A 22,009-nucleotide genomic window follows, 5' to 3' on the forward strand; every position below is an offset into this window, starting at 1 on the left:
GTTGGTCAGCGCAATTTCAGGTCTGTGCATCTACAGAAACTTTGCAGGCCTATCCAAAAGTAACTTGGGCAGCAGTCAAATGTCTACACCATCTTAACAGCCATGGCTAGCAAACAAGGTAGAAAAGGGGAACAAGGCAGAAGGGAAAGTGTATGCCAGAACCTTTCCCACTGAAGCCAGTTTGAGCTGTTTGGGCTGAGTTGTCCGTGTACCTCTCATTACTCAAATTCTCAAAATACTTCCCCGGTTGTCTAACTTCTTTCAAATGTGCCTGCATACAATTTTAATAACCTCAAGAAACCATTGTGATGATCACCAAATGGACAACAGAAACCTAGCATCGCTGCTTTTCCCACTCAGATCACCCAACCAAGGAAGAAAGCTGGGAGAACAAGCGTCCAATGGCCCAAAGGAAGGGCTGTGTCAGCTTGGTATGGAGAGCTAGAAACACCGTATGTTGTTAACTCATTTCCTCAAGGCACTGGTTGCAACTTCTTATGCCATACGCCAAGACTACAACTCTGTCCTCAAGTCTCATGTTCCAAGGCCTAAGTAGGATGTCTACGGCTTTCATTATGCATTAAAACAAAAAACTCCATAGTTGGTTTTCGGATGACTTGTGAGGAAAAAATTGAAACTGCATATAACCGGAAGAAGCAGCAGAGGCACAGAGCACTATGCTGGTCTCCCCTGCAAATGCTATTTTTACTAAAGGACACTTACACTTGTGCAATGTAATTTCAGTGAATGGTAGTCAGAGCAGTTCCAGCTTTTGTAAGGCCTTTGGACATGGAGCTCTTGACGGGCCTTCTCCCGCACTCCCGGGGCCAACCTTCTCGCTGCCATGGTGGCCAGCTGCTATTGCTCCTCGACTTTCTTCTCAGGATTGCTCCTGCTTGCTTGGCAGGGCAGAGAGTGAGCCTAAAAGCCGGCCACATCACTTCCTTCCTACTCCCACCATTTTCTGGGTCAGAATTGGAGAAAAGGAGGTTGCAGTAATGATGGGGGGAGCATCCGCAGGGGGCGCTTGCCAGTGAACTCCTGCTGGAGCACGTATCCTCTGTAGCGCTGCAGGAAGACTAACCATGAATTCAAAATGCATTGGGCTGGATCCAGTGGTGTTTCGCTGGTACCAGAAATGATTGGGAAAGCATTATTCCTTCTTTCTGAAGTCCGCAGGCTATCACACTATTCTGTAGGTGTGGTGAACCCCCTCCAGACCCCCAAGCAGGAGGTAGCATTGGAGCATGTCTCCCGTGCTCCCTTCCTCCAGCTGAAAGCCACCACTGGATTCTGGTTCCTCTGGAAATGGAGGAGCCCTTCTGTTCATGGAGTGGAAGTCTGAATCCTGCCAACAGCTTACGGATGAAGTGGCAAATATAAAACAGGTCTATGGGCATAGGTGAAAGGGCAATATCAGAAGTCATGCACTGTCTTATCAAATGAAACTGCTTTTCTTAATGCCAGGCTATCTGCTAGGTTTGCACATGACCCATCAGAAAAGAAGAGAAAATTCCTTTGGATTCAATCAGGCTCAAATAGAAGCAGTTTGCACATACAGCAATGAGTCAGGAGGGCAAAAGCTTAATATCAGACTTTACTTAATATCAGTCTTAATTGTGGGTTGTTGGGGGGGATTTATCAAATAAATTTTTTCAGTATACCTCCAATGTTGGCCAAGTGTCCAACAGGGAAACCTTAGGCATTCTGAAACGTCTTTTAGTCCACCTTCTTTGGGTATCCTTCATGCACCTCAATCTATTATTAATGTACTGTTAAAATACCACCTTTGTGCAGAAATGCTTCAGAATATTAACTGCCTTTTTGTTTTCTAAAATCTGCTTATCAGACCCTGGGGACGCATGAGAATTTGCTTTCTGTTTGCAAAGCATATGAACATGCCCCATTTGCAAATAGTGATGTTTTCTCTTCCCCAAGAAATGTTTGCAAATTCCTGAATTTCTGATAGCATTCAAAATGTTTGTAGTTTTTTTAAAGAACACTTTGAAATGCGCATTTTAAAAAACTATGGTTTTGCACTTTTGAAAAATTTGCACAGACACGAGTATTTTCTCAAATATGCTTGTTTCCTTTTGAACAAATAATACTGATGCTGATGCAAACTGGCCAAAAGCAAAAATGAGAGCAAGTTCAAATGAGCTTCAGCATGATTTGGGGAGAATTTAGATGAAGTCAAACACCGGTCCTTCCTTGGCAGTTCTCTTCTGTACTGCAGGTAAAATGGCACTAGATGGCAGCAACATCATGTTCCTTGTGAACTGTTAAATTCATCCACATAAAAATTTCATTTGGTTAAGCAAGATTCTCAAAATCCTAGTTCCAAACACATTTTCAAAGTGAAGCTTTATATCCCTTCTGTATCATTTCAAGCTGTTTCCAAAAAAGATTCAGCAACATTATTTTGAGAGTTTCAACACACCTGCAGGTGGTCATCTAGTGCAATGTGGAGACTCTCAAAGCATGGTAGGAAGTTTTGAATGAAATGATTGTCAACATTTCAACATCTACCAGGTTGCAAGCAAAGGAACTGCCATTGCCTTGGGCGCTTTTCTCCCAGCTCAGCTCAACTACATCCAGAATGGAAAGCAGGAAGTGGGGGAAAAGAGAGTTTGAATGATTCAGACACAAGAGCAAACTAGTGGTCCCGCTCGCATCTCATCTGCCTTCAAGATAAATTAGAGGCAGAGTTGACAGACACAAGAACAAACTGACAGTCCTGCTTGCATCTCATTTGCCTTCAAGGCAAATTAGAGGCAGAGTGGACAAACAGAGGATTCCCATATGCTCCCTCTCCACCCCCTGATAATTTGTAGCAGGGGGAGTGTATGGTGTGATTTGTGAAAAGTCTGAATGGTGCCATTGCTGGAACAAGCACCCCTTCACCATTTTGGGGCTCCCAGCAAATCGCCAAAACTTGCTGCCCTCCAGAGCTGACTTTGCTCTTCCCCAGAGTCCACAGCCAGCACAGAGGGAGTCTGGGAAAAGCCTGGAAGAAAAGGAGCACATGACACCAAGCCAAATATTTCTCAGCAGCACCAAACTAGATGTGGCATGCAGGAGTATTTTCCCTTTCTAAAAAACTGGAAAAGCCACTTCTGGACGACCAATGGAGTCTGAAAAATCAGCAGTAAGGGTTTGCATAACCCATCCCCTGTCATTATCTAAACCAAGTCCAAGCCCTTCGGGTGAGAAAAAGCCAGCAGGGCAAAATACCCTTCCCTTTGTCACTTGCCTCAAATCCACATTGTTCCTTTGGATGTTGTTTGTTTTGCTTTGAGCATAATGTTTCTTACCTCTGTGTGGTCTGGAGAAAGGCTGGGATGTGAGGCTTTGATTGTGAATCTAGCTGAATCAATTAACACATGAGTCATCTTCCCTCCCTGTGTACAGCAGGAATACTCAACCTGTTTCACCTCCAGATGTTTTCAAGTAGAACTCCCACAATCACTGGCTACTGGCAGTGTTGCCTGGAGCTTATTGAAGTCCAAAACATCTGGAGATGGTCAGATCATCTACCTCTACCCTACAGCATTCCTACAATGCAAAAGAGGCATCCCACCTTAAAACACCATGTGTAACTCATATACTCAACCCATCTGTGTCCTGTGTACTTACATAGAGAACAACTTTCAACTGCAATCTGAGTTACGACTAAGCCTAAGTTTTAACTATGGTTTGCCAAAAACAAGCTAACGTCAAACCTGAATGTATGAAGCTAGCTTGTTTCAATGAATGAGGGGTGCAGAGCCTCATGCCTGGGGTCCAGGATTCCCAATCCAGCTGTCCAGGTTCTGCCAGAAGGCTATATGCCCTTCCCCAGAAGCCAACAGCCCCTTCCCCCATTTCCTCCAACTACCAGTCATTTCATATTTTCTTGGCTCTTGTTTTCCAACCCCCTCAACATATAAAAGGTTGAGTTGTCTTTCCTCAGGCTTAGTCACTGCCAGAGAAGCTTTAAACTAAAATATACCAGCTATTTTTGTGTCACACCCTTTCTGCATTCAGCATTGCCCGCCACTGGATCTGGCCCCTGAGTGCGTCTCCAAAATGGAATTCGGACCTTCGCTTGGAGGTGATTTGGCACCCCTGTGATAGACCATGGTTAAGATTAACCACCCCTGAGGGTTTAGATGTAATGCTAAATTTCTAATTAACGGAAGCAAGAAGTGTCATTTCCCAATATATCTAAGCTTATTCCTGTATGGGTGAATGCAGTCATAGCCTCAGTGATAGTATGGCACATTGGGCTTAGGGTTTCCATGCCTTATGGGTTTTTTTAAGGATGCATGAAAAAAACCAGAGTCTGGAGAGGTTAATTGGTTTCTGTTAATGCCAGTAAGCTGCATTTCCTGAGTATCTCCTCTTTATGGTGCTGTTTAAAGCATGAACACTGCAAAGAAAACAGCATGGTCATACTGGATAAAGTTCCATGGCAGTTATCCTTTCAGTAAAGTGTTGGCCTAGTTCATTGTTGCAATTACCTGTAGTCTCATTAATAATAATAATAATAATAATAATAATAATAATAATAATTACATCCATTTAAGCTTTCTGTTTTCTTATCACTAATTTAAGTTCTAAAAAACAAAAACCAAACACTGAACCAGGAAGGCAGTAACTTCTTGGCTGATGAATTGAAGGCTGGAGGTCAAATTCCTATGCTATCCAAAATGGAAGTGCAATCTTCTTCCTGTGAGAATGAGATGACCAAACAATCTCAGGGTCACCAACAGTACATAAAAATAAATAAGCCTCTTGCAGGCATCCGAGGCTGCCTTTTTCCTTCTGGAATCCCTGTAGCCCAGCTGCGAACACACTTATGGTTAGGACTGTGTTAAATTACTATAAGCTTTGATTTATTGAACTGGATGATTTAGGGAGTCAGAGAAAGGTAAATATATGGTCTTTGATGTACTAACAGCAGAAATCTGGGGAAACTAATATGCCTATGTATGTTGGGTTACAGATCATGCATGTTCAATGTATCACATTGTGAACTGCATGTGTCCATACGCCATCGTAGATTAATCACCACAGACAAAACATCAGCATCAACTTAAATGCCATAGTTTTCAATTGTGTGAGATTCCATTTTCAGATGTCAACTACCACTATTCTTTCCAGCTCATTTTCCTTTGTGTTTTCCAGTCCAAAAGCCCTCTGTGTCAAGGGCTTAACATTGCATGTTAAGACTGCAATGGCAGCAACATACTTGATTTGATTTGATTTATTGAACTGGATGATTTAGGGAGTCAGAGAAAGGTAAATATATGGTCTTTGATGTACTAACAGCAGAAATCTGGGGAAACTAATATGCCTATGTATGTTGGGTTACAGATCATGCATGTTCAATGTATCACATTGTGAACTGCATGTGTCCATACGCCATCGTAGATTAATCACCACAGACAAAACATCAGCATCAACTTAAATGCCATAGTTTTCAATTGTGTGAGATTCCATTTTCAGATGTCAACTACCACTATTCTTTCCAGCTCATTTTCCTTTGTGTTTTCCAGTCCAAAAGCCCTCTGTGTCAAGGGCTTAACATTGCATGTTAAGACTGCAATGGCAGCAACATACTTGCTGTGGAGCAGCATGGTAATTTAGACCCTGCGTCTTTGGAGCTCTGAAGTGCACAACTAATGTTAATTTTGTCCACTACCCCCAGTGCCATGATTTACAACTGCTTCTATTTTCCTTATGTGTTAGAGTGAAAACCAACCAACCAACAAGCCCCAAACCTATTTGGGAATTGCCTGAGAATGAATACAACTATATCGTGTTTGCATGCTGGCCTGGCCATCCCAACTAGGAAAAGTTTTTAAAAATAAGAAGGAAGCTGCAATGAACAGTGTAAGTTCCAGGATGCCCAAGCTGACAAAGGTATTTAGGTTAGCCCTGTTGGCCAGTGCTCTAATTACCTGCTTTTCCAGGGGTGATCATTTGGGGTGGGGGATTCTGAACTGTAGAACCCTGGATTAGGGCCCTAAGGTCCAGTCAGTCCTAGTAGCACCTTCCAGAAAGAACTTCAGCACGTCTACTCAGCTGTGATTTCCATTAAGCTCAAGTGGTCTGACTCCCAGGTAAGTATGTACAGAATTCCAGCTCTAATGAGACAGGTTAAGGCCTATGTAGCTGAGTCCTGCCTTAGCAATTCAGTTTTAGAAGATATATTCCATATTCTTCTTTCTGTTGCTCCTTTAATAAAAGGTCAAACAGATTTATTGAAATCTGAGGATGAATGCCTTGCTTAGGCATTTTGAGCCAATTTTTACATTATGAAATACTTGTTGTGTGTTGCACAGACAACACAGCTAAGTAAAAGTCGTTAAAATGTCATGCAGATAGATGGCAAGTCATCTGGAATTTCATTCCACACTGGATGAGAAAACTTTTATGCGAGCATTTAAGAAACTGAGATTATGTTAGAGAGCAAGCATTTAAGGGCTTACAATATTAATTCCCTTCTTTAATTGATCCATACAGTCCCTTTTAAATACATACAGTGCAGGAATGCAAATCAATAACATTATCTTCACAAAATTCCTGAGAGCTTCATTAAGGTTTCCTTTCTAAGATATGTTGGTCACTGCAGATAAACTGCCTGTAAGACAGTTGGGCACAGTATAAGCATCACACTGAGCTGTGGTTAAGGAAACAGAATGGAGTTCAGCATGATGTCTGAATTAACAAACCACAATTTAAATATTTAAAATGGTTTGGCACCCATGGCTTGTGCTAAATGTGGCTTGGCCTGAACTCTGAACTGACAGACAATAATTACAGCGGTTGCACTGTAGCTCCACTTAGAGACCCCTCAGTCATGGAAGCGGCAGTGCTCAGCACACAGGAAAAGGAAACAGACAAAGGGTGAAAGCCTATGTAACCAACAGGATTTCCCCCTCTCCTTTGCTCACATGCAGTTACAAACCATCTGGATCAGATTCTGAGGGCACATGGGAGATTGCAAGCAAGCAGCAGAATCTTCTCTGCCCCACTTTGCAGGTGAAAGCCATTTCATTCATGGAACAAGATAACTGAGTATCACACACAGAGCTTAGACACAGATTATAATCCTGCTTTGGGGAATTCAGACAATCCCCAGTCCACCCAGGTTGGACACAGCGACAATTCATAGTTCGATCAAAACAGGGTATGTTCGATTAAACCACGCATGGTGAACCAGATCAGATTGGCCCTTGTTCCCCCACCACAGGTTGAATGAGGGAGATGAATGGGAGATGAATGGCTTCCAGACTGGGAACCTACAATGATCATCCTTTGCTTTTTTCCCCAGTGGATGCAAGGCATGAGCAAAGGTCACTGGATCAGTACTTCTAAGACCATGCAGGAAAGCCATGTGGGGGAAGTGAAGGACATGCAAAATGCACCTGCGCTGCACTTCCAGGAATGGCACAATTCTGATCTCAGGACTTGGCTAGCTTGCCAAAATGCTCTCTGGGTGCAAAATGACCGCATGCTCACTCACTCTGCTGCCCCCTCTCCCATTTGAGGCCCAGGGCTGAAGGAAAGCGCTGCATCAGGACTCCTGCGAGCTAGTCTCATGGGCCAAACTGGCCCACAGGTTAGAGGTACCCTATAGAGACCATAACAGGAAGGGCACGACAAAAGCACTCACTATGTGCATGGAATCTGCTTGTGTGACATTGGCGTTAACCCTGCTTATATTTGCATTTTTATAATAGCAACAACAAAACAAACTTACCGGCTCAACAAATTCAAACTTCTTTCTCTCTTGCACTTCCTGGATTTTAAAGACATATTCTAATGATGCTTCATAAAAGTTTTGATGTTCTCTGTCAATCTGAGTATCTGCCTAAAAATTTAAACACAGTGTTATGACAATACCTGTAAATGTACGGTATACCCTCTGCTTTATTATATCAGAGATGGCTTCTGTAACAGATATATTATATCTTTCAGGTCAAAGGAGGCATGAAATATCAATGGTTAGAACTTCATGAAGAGGCAAGCCAGTTTATAAGAGGTCTCTATACAGTGTTTCCAGTTTCTCTCACTTGCCCACAACTGCCATACTTCTTCCTTTGAACAAACTTGTCCCATTACAAGTAGCAGTACAGTAAATACTCATGGCGAGACTTGACTGGATTCCTGTATTGGTTGGGGCAGCACATATTCAGTAGGCTGATCTTAAAGTGTGAATCAAACACATTTATTCCGCAGCCTTGTGGGTTCCTCATAGTATGCATCCGGAACAGGATGCTGGAGAGACACAGATCTTCCATTCCGCCATGGCCACAGCAGCAAGCCAAGTAAATAAGGGAGAAAAGTTGATGTGAAATGAGGCAGGACTTATTGTTGTTTCTCCAGCTTGGATTTTAAATCAAAGCTAAAAAAGAACTTTTGAGATTGGCAGTCTAGCCTTAAATGAGAGGTGTTCATTAAGATCCACTGAGACCCTTATTTTCAAGACATGAACTATGAAGACACAGTAATAATGCTAAACGCGGAAGCTGCTTCTGAAGTCTCCCCACAGTTTCAAAAGTGGTTTATTTGGCTTAGGAACTTCTGTTCAAAAAACCATAATAAAAAATAAAACATGGAAGTACTTTCCTAGTTCCCTGAAATAAGATATTATCAGTTTCAACATTTAGTATCTAATTCAATCCAGAGAGTAAATGAAATACACTTTAAATGACTATTTTAAATGGCTGAACCACACAGATCACAAATTGTGCTGAACTGAATATGGATTAAATTAAGCTTTTCATAAAACACTACACATCTTGTTAAACAGAAAAGAAAAATCACCACAGAAATATAAAGGAAATGTTTTTTATTTGTAACCAAACAATATCAGAGCATGCAGATGTATATTAAGCTGATTTAAGAATCCAGCTAAGAGGTTTCCATCAAAGGCAGACTAGAAATAATTCTAGAAAGATTTAGGCAGACAGATGAAGAAATATAAGTAAAAACCAACAATCACTACCCTAGTATCAACATTTGGCAACATATTAAAAGACCAATTTTCCTAAAAGTGACCAACTACAAAAAAATGCATGGTCTGTCAAAGGCTATTCTAAACTCCATGCATAAAATTTAAACCAGGATAGCGATAAGAAATAATACCAGTAATCCTTTATTATTCAACAAACTGCAGAACAAATATGAAACAAAGACTTTTTGAAACTATGCGAAATAAAGGTGGCCCCATTTCAAAGAAAGCTTCCATTAGATAATTGACTAATTTGACCCACGGATTTCAGCGGGATTTCAAAGTAATTAACTTTCTTTGGATTGGGATGGAACCTATATGAGGAACCCGAAGCAGCATAGTGGAAGAGCTGGGGGAAACAGCCTACTAATTTAATCCAAAGAAGAATATCAGGGGAAGACATCGACAGAGAAGCACCAGAGCAACAATTTAGGAGGAAAATAAATGCAAAGAAAGCCTCCTTTCAGTTTCAAAAGGGGGCGGGGAACACACACACACACACACACACGATGAAGCGTTATGGCAATTTTCGTGCAATGAGACTGCCTACTGACTATGTCATTCATAGGCATTTATGGAGACAAATATTTCCCATGGTGGAGAAACAAATGCATCCTCTCCTCTATACTAATTATTCTCCGGATGGATTCTGAAGATTCTTCCACACAAAAAGGCAGCAGGGCAGATATTCCAAACCAGGCACCCACATAACCAGAGGCCCATGTTCAGATTCTGCCTTACATGTAACCTCATCCACATGGGGGCAATGGGGTATGTGTCTTCAGCACGACTTCAGAAAAGCTCTTGTGGACTCGGGTGAGTGTTCCAACTGCGTCCACATGTGGGCTTCTGTAAGCCACCATGAGAGGCATCTTTTGGAAGGAAGGAGAGGTATAAAATCAAATAAACAAAGCAGTATCTCTAAAACATGCCTGCTTGGCTTCCGTGGAATCTTGATCTTTTTTCTAGGCATCTGTTCATTTCTTCCAGCACACAGTAATCTGGACAATGTATTGCTTATGTAGGGACCAGAAGATAGCATAGCTCGAAGGGACATTTCTGATCCTTTCTAACTCTGCAAATTACTTCATTCAATGGTCAGGATTTTCATCAATGTCCTCAGCTCAACCATTTGCTTCATTTCATTTTCATTTTTTTACATTTCTACAGCAGCCAACAGCCAGAGCTCTCTGGGTAGTTTGCAAAGATTAAAACTTCGAAAATACAACTGAGTAACATAATATGAAAGTCATTATTTATTGAACTGGCAGAACACACAGTAGATCCTGTAGCCTACAATAATAATTGACACAGTTCAAAACTGTTTTATTTTACATCATCCTCTCCAAGAACCTGCATCTATTTTGGAAAAAGACAGCTAGGCATAAAGTTGTCAGTTAAGAAACTAGCCAAACTCATGAATCTTCCATCCAAGAGTTTATATGCCGAGGCTCAAGCTAAAATACAGTTTCCTATCATCTCTGCCACTACCATGGTATTCCTGGTTCTTGTGCTTTTTTCCCAATGTAACTGTTATTTAGGCACCGCATTTAATTACTTAATTCTTAGAAAGAGAATAAAGATACTTTATTCAAATGAAAGAATTAAATCAGCACTTCAGTCGACTTTAGCAGATCACGACTAGAAAGGCAGCACAATTATGAAATGCATTCCAACTTGCTTTTAATGGCAAAGGAGCCCATTGTCCCTGCCATCAATAGCAATGGGATTTAGGCCTTGGTAGAAATTGCATATGAGTAAACCTGGTATGCACAGGTAACAAAACAGTGTCTTGTTCTGTTTGCAACTGATTTCCCCATACATAGCACCTCTTTAGTGCATCATCATCAAAACCTAGTTCTAAATTCAATTACAGCTTCTTGCTTACATTGGAATAGGCAATAATCAATACAGATAATTGAATTTAGAAGCATAGGGCCCTCTCCAAATGTAAATATGGTTTTCTTCCCATCTTTTCCTGATTCATGTAAAAGGGCCAGATAACACCTCTGACATCTCCTGTCATAAGACGATGGTAAAGAGTCCTGCCTGGGGCCCTGGATTACTGCTATGGGCGCACAGTACTGCCAATCCTACATCTTAGAATGACAGTGAACAACAGGAAGAATGAGCTAATGCGGACTCATTACCAGCTTTGATTGGTATGCCAACCATGCCCATTCCTGGATAGAGATAACCCAACCACAGTGATTCACGCACTGCTGGCCTCACAATTAGACTACTGTGATGCACTCCTTACAGGGCTACACTTGAGCCTGCTTCAGATGCTGCAGTCGGTGGAAAATACGTGAGTTGGGTGCTCACGGGGATGCCCAGCTGAGCGCGAACAAGACCTGTGCTAAAGGAACTGCACTGACTGCCTATTAGCTTCCAAGCATTGCTCAGGGTTTGTCATAGAAAGCCTGAAACAAGGACCAGGATACCCAGTGGATGGACTTTCCTTATATATACCCAACCAACCATTATGAGCAGTGAAGGCAGCCCATGCTGGCCATTCCAAGATTAATGGAATGCTGTTCAGCAATGCCTTGATGGTGGGATTTCTCAGCGGCACACACCCTGTTGAAAAAAATCTTTTGTGCCATTTGCAGGGCAGAAAACTAGGTATCTTTCTGGTCTCCTAAAAATTCACTTGTTCACTCAGGCTTTCTCTGGCTGGGAATTTACTTCAACATGTTCTACGGTAGGGCTGCACTGAGTCTGCCAGAGTATGGCCCTCTTCTGCCCATCAGACTTCTTCTTGTACTTGGCCCTCACCTAGGAGGCAAGCCAAGCTGAGAGCAAGTCCACCAATGCTGACAGAAGTCCAGCTGTGCAAACAGCAACCTTCTTCTGCAACACATGCAGCATGAAATAGGTTGTGAGTTACATATGCAGAACAAGGAGGCCACTTGCTCAGCACTTGTGTGGGCTCGATTCCTGGAGGGCGCCAGTGTGAACGCTGGGCAGGCAATCTCTGGGAATAACCAAGATGGTGGGAGGGGACTTGGAGCAGGGGAGTTTCTCAGACACAGATGAGGTGCCCCTGGATTTTGACCCCAGTAGGAGGTGTCAGCAGAGGAGGGGAGCTCAATTCAAAGACTGGTGCACAGACAGGAGGGGTGCTTGGTTTCAGAAGGACCCTCCGAAATGAAGAGAGCTCCTGGACTGGGTTCAACAAATGGCTCTGTGCATGATCAGATATTCATTTGGGGTGTTTTGTGCTTATGGTTAACAAAGAACAATGTGCAAGAAAAAGGCCAGTGACTTTTAAATGTGCAAAGGAGGAGTGTTCTAGTCCCCGCTCAGCCATGAACCCAACTGGGCACCTCTGGGCCAGTCACTGACTCTCAGCCCATCCTACCTCACAGTGATGATGTGGGTATAGGAAACCACCCCACTATGCTAAATAGGCCACAGTTTCTGTGTGGCATAGTAACCACTTCAAAAAGTTACCCTCTCTGGGTTCAGATGACATGAAAATCCACACTGGCAAGGATGAACCAGCTGACACACAACCAGGAGTTAACAACACACCGTGGTTTGTAAGCTCTGCTGCAATCTTGTAAATTGGACCATGGTGTTACAGCATATACTGCCGGAATGCTTTACCAAATGACACGAGAAGGACCCTCAGGTTGTGATTTCCTTGTAAACTCATCTCTTTAGAAAGGATTTCCCTGAAATGGGTTCAAGCAACCTATGCTTTGTAGGAAATGTTAGTAGGTGCAGTTCTATTCTGGCTTCATCGGCACTGCTTTGTTTTCATGGTTAAATCTATTGTTTTTATGTCATTGTATTTATATTCACTGCTTTGATGCTTTTGTGAAATTTGAAATATAAATATAATAAATACTTATTTCTGGGACAGAACAGACGCCTGCACAGACAGGTTGCACAGTTCGACATAAATTAGATACTTTTCTTGAATATATTTCCCTTTTCTCTTTTACATATGGAAATAAAATCTGCAGTAATAAAAGCTTACATCTTGCAGGTGTGACTCCTTCTTCTTTGCAGATAAATTTAAGTGCTTCTCTAGGGTAGAATAATATTTTTCACTTTCTTTATCGAACTTCTTCTTTCCTTCCTGTAAAACAAAATATTCTGGAGTAAAGAACTGGAAACAGCCACTGCAACAAAGATGCTGAATGTATGCTTTGCATCTGCCCAACACAGGAATGCAGGTCTTACAACGAAGGAGAAGAAAGGGCAGCTCACTTATACATTTTCACCATTTGGAGAAGCATAACAAGCAGTAAGCTTGCATAGGTGAATAAAGAATTGCCATTCAAATGCCAGACCGAACTGTCTCATCACCTCATAATGCTTTCCAGTGCATTTGGTTCTCATTGCTCATTTGTTTTACTGGAGTGTCACTGCTCAAGGTTCTGATGCAGAGGGTTAAACCTTTCCCCCATCATCTCCTGTTCCCTCAAATTCTACTCTAGTGAAGACCATTTTCTTACTATTATCCCTGACACATGCACACAGGCATGTGAATATTTTGTGGGTGGGGGCAAGAGGAAGGCTTAATCCTCCCCTCCCAGAACCCACTGGTCCTGATCCAGATTGGGACCATAGGCACTTACGATAGGGTAAAACAAAGCAAATGCCTCAGCTACACACTACTCTAGGAACATAACATGCAGTTTGGCTCTAACCCTACATTGGTTAGTTAGTTAGTTAGTTATTCATTTATTTATGGGTTTATATCCTGCCTTTTTCCTACAAAGGGCTCAAGACAGCTTACATCATCTCTCCTCCTCCATCTTATCCCCACAACAACAACCCTGTGAGGTAGGTTGGGCTGAGAGTCTGTGACTGGCCCAAAGTCCCCCAGTTGGCTCCATGGCTGAGCGGGGACTCGAACCCAGATCGTCTGAGTCCCAGTCCCATGCTCTTAACCACGACACTACACTGGCTCTCACCTTAATCCATTGATGGTCATGCGCAAGAAAACCTGCCAAACTAGGGCAGCATGGCGTGTTTTCAAATAAGTTCTCACCTAGAATGTCGTGGCGTGCTGTGTGCATGCAATGGCTGGCAAAAAGGGCACTAGGCAACTGCAACTTCTGAACAGCTCTCATGTTCAAGTATAGTTCAGCATCTGACAGGTCTTTATTGTATTTATGCCCTACCTTTTTTCCTTTCAAGGGACTCAAGGCAGCTGACATGAGTCTTCTCCTCCTCTCAGTATATCCTCACTCCAACAACCCTGTGAGGTAGGTTGGGCTGAGAGCCTGTGACTGGCCCAAAGTCACCCAGCAAGCTTCCTGGCTCAGTGCGGGCAAGAACCCCGATCTTCTGGATGCCCAGTCCAACACTCGAACTACCATGCCACCCCAGCTTGCATCTGTGTGTGTGTTCACACATGCTTTCAGACATTCCTGTTCCCACTCCCGTTGGGCATTTTAGTCAGTTCTCTGATCCACACAGGTTACCGTGGCTGGCGTGGATCATGCGCGGATCAAAGGTATGCTGGATGCTGACAAGCATGACAGCTGCCCGGAAGTCCCAAACTATTCCTCAGAAATTAACTGACCATGGCTTTTCATATTCTTTTATTATGATGTGATGGAAGAGAATTTCTGCTATCAGAAACCCCCTGGCTTGATCCATCCATAGATTTATATATGGGCCACAAAAGCAAGGGCCATCTTGGAAGTGGCCATCAAGCTTACATCAACAGTGCCACTTTTCTACATTAGAGTTTAAGATTTTTTCTCTATTCTCTGGCATTTTAAAGCATATGAAGAAGCTTCGTGATTTACTTCTTTTACCAGATCTGATTTGCTTTCAGTGTTTCAAAGTGGTTTAATTCTTCATATGCTCTGAACCCTTGCAGTAAGATAACTTGAATTGTTTTTAGAGAAAGGTGTCAAAAACACTTCATAAATGAAATGAAATGAAATGTTGGCATAGTATTTCTTTGACATCCTTCCTAAAAGCTAAATGGCAGCAATTTTGATGCAATTTTGATGCTAATAGCAAACATACCAATTTTTTATTTACAACTAAGGTATCTGGAAGCATTTAAACAAAGAACAAAACTCTTTGTTTCCCAATATTTTTGTAAGATGGGAGGCCTCAGTCTCCATTCCCCCTTTTATGTTGCTAGCTATTTTTTAGAAAGTGGGAAAATAAATCCAGTCTGTTCTGTCTCCTTTGTATATCAAGAAAGCAATACTTTCACATTATGCTGTATGGAGAGTGTATATGTCCGTTCCAACTCCTTTGTTTTCTAAAATAGGAGCCAGCAATGGCACTTAAAGCAGATGCAAGTACTTTGAGCAAAAGCAAGGACTGTATTTTTCTAAAGTGCTTAGGTCAGCCCTTGAAGCCTCTGACTCAGTTGGCCTCATGGGCCCTTATCCAGACATGTGGGTTTAGGCCAGAGCATTTCTGACTGCCAACTGTGTGATGTTGTAATGCCCTTTCTTGGCATTAATCCCTGCCTCCATACCCAGAGCAGTTTTCTGGGAAAAACCCAGAAAACAGGCGAGACAATCACTCACCTGTTCCCTTTTGGAAATGGCTAGGTGAAGTTGTGCCTTGCAGTAATGATAGGTAAGGAACATGCTGTGTGAACAGATGGAGAGAAGGCACTCAAAGAGCACTTGTGCTCTTCGCTGTCACTCACACCCTTTGCAGGAGAACTTGTTTGCAAGACGGAACAAGTTGTTCCAAGGACTGGCTAGCATTGGCTGCCGGAGTTGTTCCTCCTGTCGCCTTCAGGAAATTCACTCTCTTTCCCCCTCCAAGTTCTTGTCAGGTGAAGTCAACACTTCCATATCCCTTCCAGCTGTGTATGTTGAAGCATATGGAGGGATGCAGAACTTGAACAAACAACACAACTGCAGCAATTTAAACAAAGTAAAGCACCCCCCCCACACACACACACACACCAAACTGATGCATGGGGATTAAGTTAGGGGGGAATGCTCTCAGCTGTACTCTTTGGGAGAAGCAATAATTAAATGAAAGAATAGGTTAATGTCAATAAACATTTGCAACAACTTGATGATGAAAGTGGCCATGCACTTATGTTAAATGTTAAAAGGCTTCTCTTGTGGTTAAATAACTTATCTCAAGTAGATTTATAGGCATAAATTTTATCTTGTGCAGCTCTCTGAATTAACCAAGTAACTGTGAATTGGAGGTAAATCCAAAGAAGTGCATAATGAGCACATTTGCGGGGGGGGGGGGCATTTTTAAAGAGCCTCTTGATGTGGGTGAAAGAAGAGAGCACAAAAGTTGGCTTGAAACTTAATATTAAGAAAACTAAGATACAGCATCCGGTCCTAACACTTCCTGGCAAATAGATAGGGAAGAAATGGAGGTAGTGACAGATTTTATTTTCCTGGGCTCCAAGATCACTGCAGATGGGGACTGCAGCCAAGAAATTAAAAGACGCTTGCTCCTTGGGAGGAAAGCTATGGCAAATCTTGACAGCATACTAAAAAGCAGAGACATCACCCTGCCAACAAAAGTGCATATAGCCAAGGCTATGGTTTTCCCAGTTGCAATGTATGGCTGTGAAAGCTGGACCATAAGGAAGGCTTGGCACCGAAGAATTGAGGCCTTTGAATTGTGGTGCTGGAGAAGACTCCTGCAAGTTCCTTGGACTGCAAGGTGATCAAACAGGTCAGTCCTAGAGGAGATCAACCCTGACTGCTCTTTAGAAGGCCAGATCCTGAAGATGAAACTCAAATACTTTGTCCACCAAATGAGAAGGAAGGACTCCCTGGAGAAGAGCCTAATGCTGGGAACAATAGATGGCAAAAGAAGAAGGGGACGGCAGAGAATGAGGTGGCTAGATGGAGTCACTGAAGCAGTCGGTGTGAGCTTGTGTGGACTCTGGGGGATGGTGGAGGACAGGAAGGCCTGGAGGAATGTTGTCCGTGGGGTCGTGATGGGTCGGAGGCGACTTCACAACTAGCAACAATTTATAAAGTGTGGAAAGGATGCAAGGCAGGTGAGAGTATAATACAACACCAGACTGAACTACCTTTAACGCTGATTTCAAAATTTTACAGGATACTTCTTATGAACAGAGGAGGAGGGGGAAATGTACCTTTAAGCTGTATATCAAGTTATAGAAACAACCTGCATTAGAATTTTATTATGACTGGACATTTTTTTGGTAAATCATTGTAGTACTTACTAAATCAACCATTGCTGATGATTTTACACAGAGTGATGTGAAGAGTCACTGCCCACTATTTCTACTAGACATTTTTAAGTTCAGAGATACATAGAAAAAGAGCATAGTGCACTGAAACCAAAAGGTCCCAGGCTTAACTGCAAGCATCTTAAGGTAAGCATCTCAAGGTAAAGACTCCTATCTGAAATCCTAGAGGGTCATTTCCCATCAGTGCAAATCAGGTAGGAGAATCTGTGCTCCTCCAGAGCTTTCCACAATGGAGACAATAGAACCTATTACCTGGGGAAGCTGTGGGCCGTCCCTTGCCGTAGACTTTCAAAAAGCATTTGAACAGTCATCTAAATGGGATGGTATAACTTGGTGTCCTGCACCAGCAGGGGGTTTATTTATTTATTTATTTATTATTTATTTAGTAAACTTCTATGCTGCCTCATTCGCCAAAGCCTCAGGGCGGCTTACAACAATACATAAATACATATAATCATATAAAAAAATATAATTGGAAACGCCCTGGCTGAAGATATAAAATCAATAAATAAGCTAATAATTAAAATGCCGTTTAAATAAAAAGGTCTTGGCCTGGCGCCGAAAAACGTATAACGACGGCACCAGGTGGACCTCTCTGGGGAGCGCATTCCATAGATTGGGCGCCACCGCTGAGAAAGCCCTCCTCCGGGTACTTCGGGTTGGACTTGATAGCCTTCTGGTCCCTTCCAGTTCTACTATTCTATGATTCGGTGAACTTCTGTCAGCACCAGCCACCACTTCAGGGATGCTATGATCTTTGGAATGATCTTGTAAGACATTTATTATGCAAGAAGCAAAACATCATTATAAGCAGGTTAGTTGTGACTTAGCTATAAAGAGATCTTGTGCTTACACCACAGCTTTATCAATTAAACATGAATCAATGGATCACAAGGAAAGTGGTGGACTATGAAAGCGTACCTCGCTTACTCTGGCTACAGCACAGGAACCCACGCCACCCCACCCCACCCTCGCTTTATTCAAAAAATTATTTATTGTCCGTCAGGGGCTCCATGGAACCCCCCCCCCCCCATGACTTCTTGCTTTTATCTCATGTGACCCTTCCCAAACATTGGAAATGTGCACAGCTCCCCAGCACCATTGTGGGAATACAGGTCAAATTGACACTGGCAGATGTAAGGCACTAAATAAGCTTAACAAAAGTTAGCCAAGCCAGTCACATTTTCCCTTTCAAGAATGACATATTTCCCCCAACAACCCAGTTATCTTCTAACTCAGGACTATGGAGTCTCCAGGCCACTGGTCTAATCTAGCTCATGGAGGCTCCACATACAGCCTGTGGAACCTTCTTAGATTCCTCCAAGGAACAGGACTTGGGCAGAAAAGATGCTGTGAAAGTCCAGGCACTCATGTGGTCCTGGGTGGTAGATCTACTCTTCTCAGCACTTTCCTTCCTCACTGAAACACCCCATTCTCTCTCTTTGAAGTTGTTTTATCAATCTTGGAGAGTATCCAGCATGTCCTTCCTGTGCTGGCTGTGAGAGGGCAAGCAGTAGAGTTGGGGTGCCAATTTTGAGCTCTAAGGTTGGAGTGTTACCTCCATCCTTGGACCTGGGAGTCTAAATGTACAATGGACCCTCTGACAGTGCACAGGGTCCATTAGATTGCACCCTAATCCAATTATTCTTCGGATGTGTAGTTCATTTCAATGACTATACTGTGTTTGTTGTATGACATTCTTACTGTTCAACCTTATGCATGCATATTCAGAATAAAGTCTCTGCAGGCCAATTTGCATGATCGAACAAGCCACCATGACTTGCTTTAATTCCCAGCACATGCCAGTCACTATTTCCCTAATTACCTGCCTGGACAGAGATCATCATTGCATTTGAACCTGGACAAAATGGCTTGTTTGCAGGAGAAACAACCCACAAATAACATATGCCATGTGCCAAGGAATAAACCAAACCACCATGGCTTGTCTTGATTGTGATAAACTTTGCCACTGAGTTTGGTATAGTTTATTCCCAGGCAAGTGGATATAGGATTGAAACCTTATGGTCTCAGACATTGAGTGCATGCAAGGTCATGCAATACCTCACGAGTTTGAGCTGCGCCTGCTGGACTTCCATATACATCAACCCAGAAATCTTGAGCAGAAAGCTTTCTTAAGGAACAATCCTTCCCCTAAAAATGTAAATGAAACTCCCAGTGTGACTCACAGTCCAACACAAGTTTCTGTGCCCAGCAATATAAACATTTAATTTGGTGTGACAAATTCGTCATTTCAATTCTGCAAAATTTTGCGTGGAGCCTGCTAAAATTCTGTCCACATGCCAAACCAACAGAGACAAATAAAATTTCTGCCTCCCTCACAGAGAGAAACAAAAGGTACCCTGTTACAATAGATGCAATAGTTCATCCTACCTTAGAATGTTACACTTTTAAAAACCAGCTATTCTGAAAAAGAAGTTAACAGCCCTGAATGCTTATTACCAGGGGATCCTTTGGCCTAAGACCTGCATTTACTGGAAAGCAGCCTCACAAATCAGCTCTTTAATTTTCTCTTTACTGTTTATCACATGCCAACCCTTCTCTTTTCAATGGCATGAGATGAAGATATACACAGAACAACTGCAGTGGGTTGTTCACTGAGCAGCTTCAACCAAATTTACATCTTCATTTTTATTTAGGCCATGAACTGCTGGGAATCTCTTAATAAATGTCAGCAAGCCAGCGTTCATTTGGCTTTTAAAAAGGAATTACTTGGACACATATTCCCAGGAATGTTATTTAAAAAACAAACCACTGGCCTTTCAAATCTGAAACTGCTGAGGAAATCAAATCTTAGGTCAGTGGAGCCATACCTCCAACCTGCTAAGAAACAAGAAGATCTACCAGTGAAAGGCAGCAATAAACAAATGGGCATTAAATCCAAGAGCAAATACGTTTTGTGAAAAGACAGAGCCACTTTTGAGTATGGCAAGGGCTCTCATCTTAATAAAATACTGTGATTTTTAGCTTACAGTCAGTATCTAAGATTATAAATGTTCATAGAATTTCTCCAACAATTCCTTAAACTCCTTTTTGAAAGGAGTGTACAAAAAGCAATTTCTAGTCCATCCCAAAAAAAAAGTTTGGGAAAAAATAGGAGGAATATTTAAAAACTATTGTATTGGTTCTTCAGACCTGAGAAATTATTTCTGCCACTTGTTTTCGCAGCTAAGTGACTAGCAGCATTAAAGCAAGTGAACTTTGTTTCTCATCAAACATTACCTTCCCTGAGCCTCTACTGCAGGGCCAAATTCAATTTCAGAAGAGCTTTTGGGAACTGTATTCTCCTCCTAGTTAGGACGAAAAAACCCCCAGAATATTTTTCTTATCTTAGAAGTTATATCAAATTCTTTCCATCATCTTTATTCATTGACAAGAGCAAACCTTACCATTATTTTGCTTAATTTTTTATGCAGCTGCTGTTAAGATTTGGCTATATACCCGTACTGTTTTTTCTACATTAACTTTCAGATGCAATCTTCATTTTTTCCTTTAAGTGCCCCATGGAATTTATAGACTTTGGATCTTGCTTGGATTCTAGATGCTTGTGCCAGTCCTTACTGAGTGGATTTTCAAGAAGCCTTTTGGCCTAGGACTGAACATTTTTGTGCTACTGCTACAGGTCTCCAGTTTCTACTCTATAGTAGCTATGAGAGGAAGGTCTCGCAATAGCCTGTGATAAATACAAACTGATACTATTCCTGCCAAAGATTAAATGCTACTTATGGGATTCTACTCTCAACTGGAGCACATGTCAGTTGGAACAGCAGGGTTGGGCAATGTGCAGGCCACAGGTGCTGCCAAGCATCTGGAGTGTGGCCCAATCGCCCTCTGTCACCCCATACAAGAAGGAGCCAACAATACACCTGTCGCCTCCTAAGTTGCAGGTACTACAGTATAATGGATGAATCATAAACAAAGAGAAAGTAAGCACTAAGTAAGACCTCCCAAGCTAGAACTGCTGAGGGTACATTACATGGCCATACACCCAGAACAGGGAAGTCTACAAGTGTCCCAGGTAAAAATATTGGCTCCCCAGTGTGATTTTGCCATACCTTTTGCAGATGTAGAGGGCAGCTGCGGATAGTTCGCCAGGGAGCGAAGCTCTGGCTATACAAGGAAACAACATGGGACTGGGGCTCAGGAGATCCTGGCTCTAGCCCCCATAGAGCCAGGAATCCCACTGGGTGACTCTGGGCCAATCACAAACTCTCAACCTAATCAGTGTTGCTTTTTTGCAAATAAAATGGAAAGAAGAAGAACCTTGTAAGTTTCTTGGGTTCTTTACAAGAAGAATAATGGGATACAAATGCAACATCATCAGCATCGGTGGCAGGAGCAGCAATCTACTTCCACCCAACTTTCAATGGAAATTACTGTGGCATTAACCCCGCCTCCTTGGCTGTCTCATCAGTAGCTAGAAAATTAATCTCTAGAGGCAATGAATTTTATACAAGGAAAAGTAGATGTTTTATCCATAACAAACTTTGGACAATATTATTTTCTGATTGATATTATTTTCATTCAGCTATTATCTCTTGAAGTCCAGAGTGAATTCTTTATGAAGCCTTCCATCTCCAGCAGATAAATCCATGTTATTAACCCAGAATCAAAGGAGCTCTACAAATTCATAGCAAAATAACTGGAAAACCCAGAGCCTAGGTTGTGCAAAAGTTGATGGCTTTCTTTTCAGGGATGATTTCCCTTCCCAGATCTTTCCAGAGGAAGAAAGAAAGGTGCTCTCTTGGAGTATTAGTCCATGCAGGTTATCCCTGTCTACCCTGGCAGTGCCT

The 22,009-nt window shown here is 42.3% G+C and overlaps 1 protein-coding gene across 1 annotated transcript in view; it reads right to left on the bottom strand.

Moving 5' to 3' along the window:
* ARHGAP42 (Rho GTPase activating protein 42) overlaps positions 1-22,009 on the bottom strand; it is a 117,544-nt gene that overhangs the window by 45,084 nt on the left and 50,451 nt on the right. The window contains exons 4-5 of the mRNA XM_044441823.1: positions 12,993-13,094; positions 7,751-7,861 (exon numbers count right to left, since the gene is read on the bottom strand). Of these exons, the coding sequence (XP_044297758.1) occupies positions 7,751-7,861; positions 12,993-13,094 (213 nt within the window). The remainder of the gene's footprint in view (positions 1-7,750; positions 7,862-12,992; positions 13,095-22,009) is intronic.

This window comes from Varanus komodoensis, unplaced genomic scaffold, assembly GCF_004798865.1.
Source record: "Varanus komodoensis strain SLA01 unplaced genomic scaffold, ASM479886v1 scaffold4, whole genome shotgun sequence".
NCBI classification, from domain to species: domain Eukaryota; kingdom Metazoa; phylum Chordata; class Lepidosauria; order Squamata; family Varanidae; genus Varanus; species Varanus komodoensis.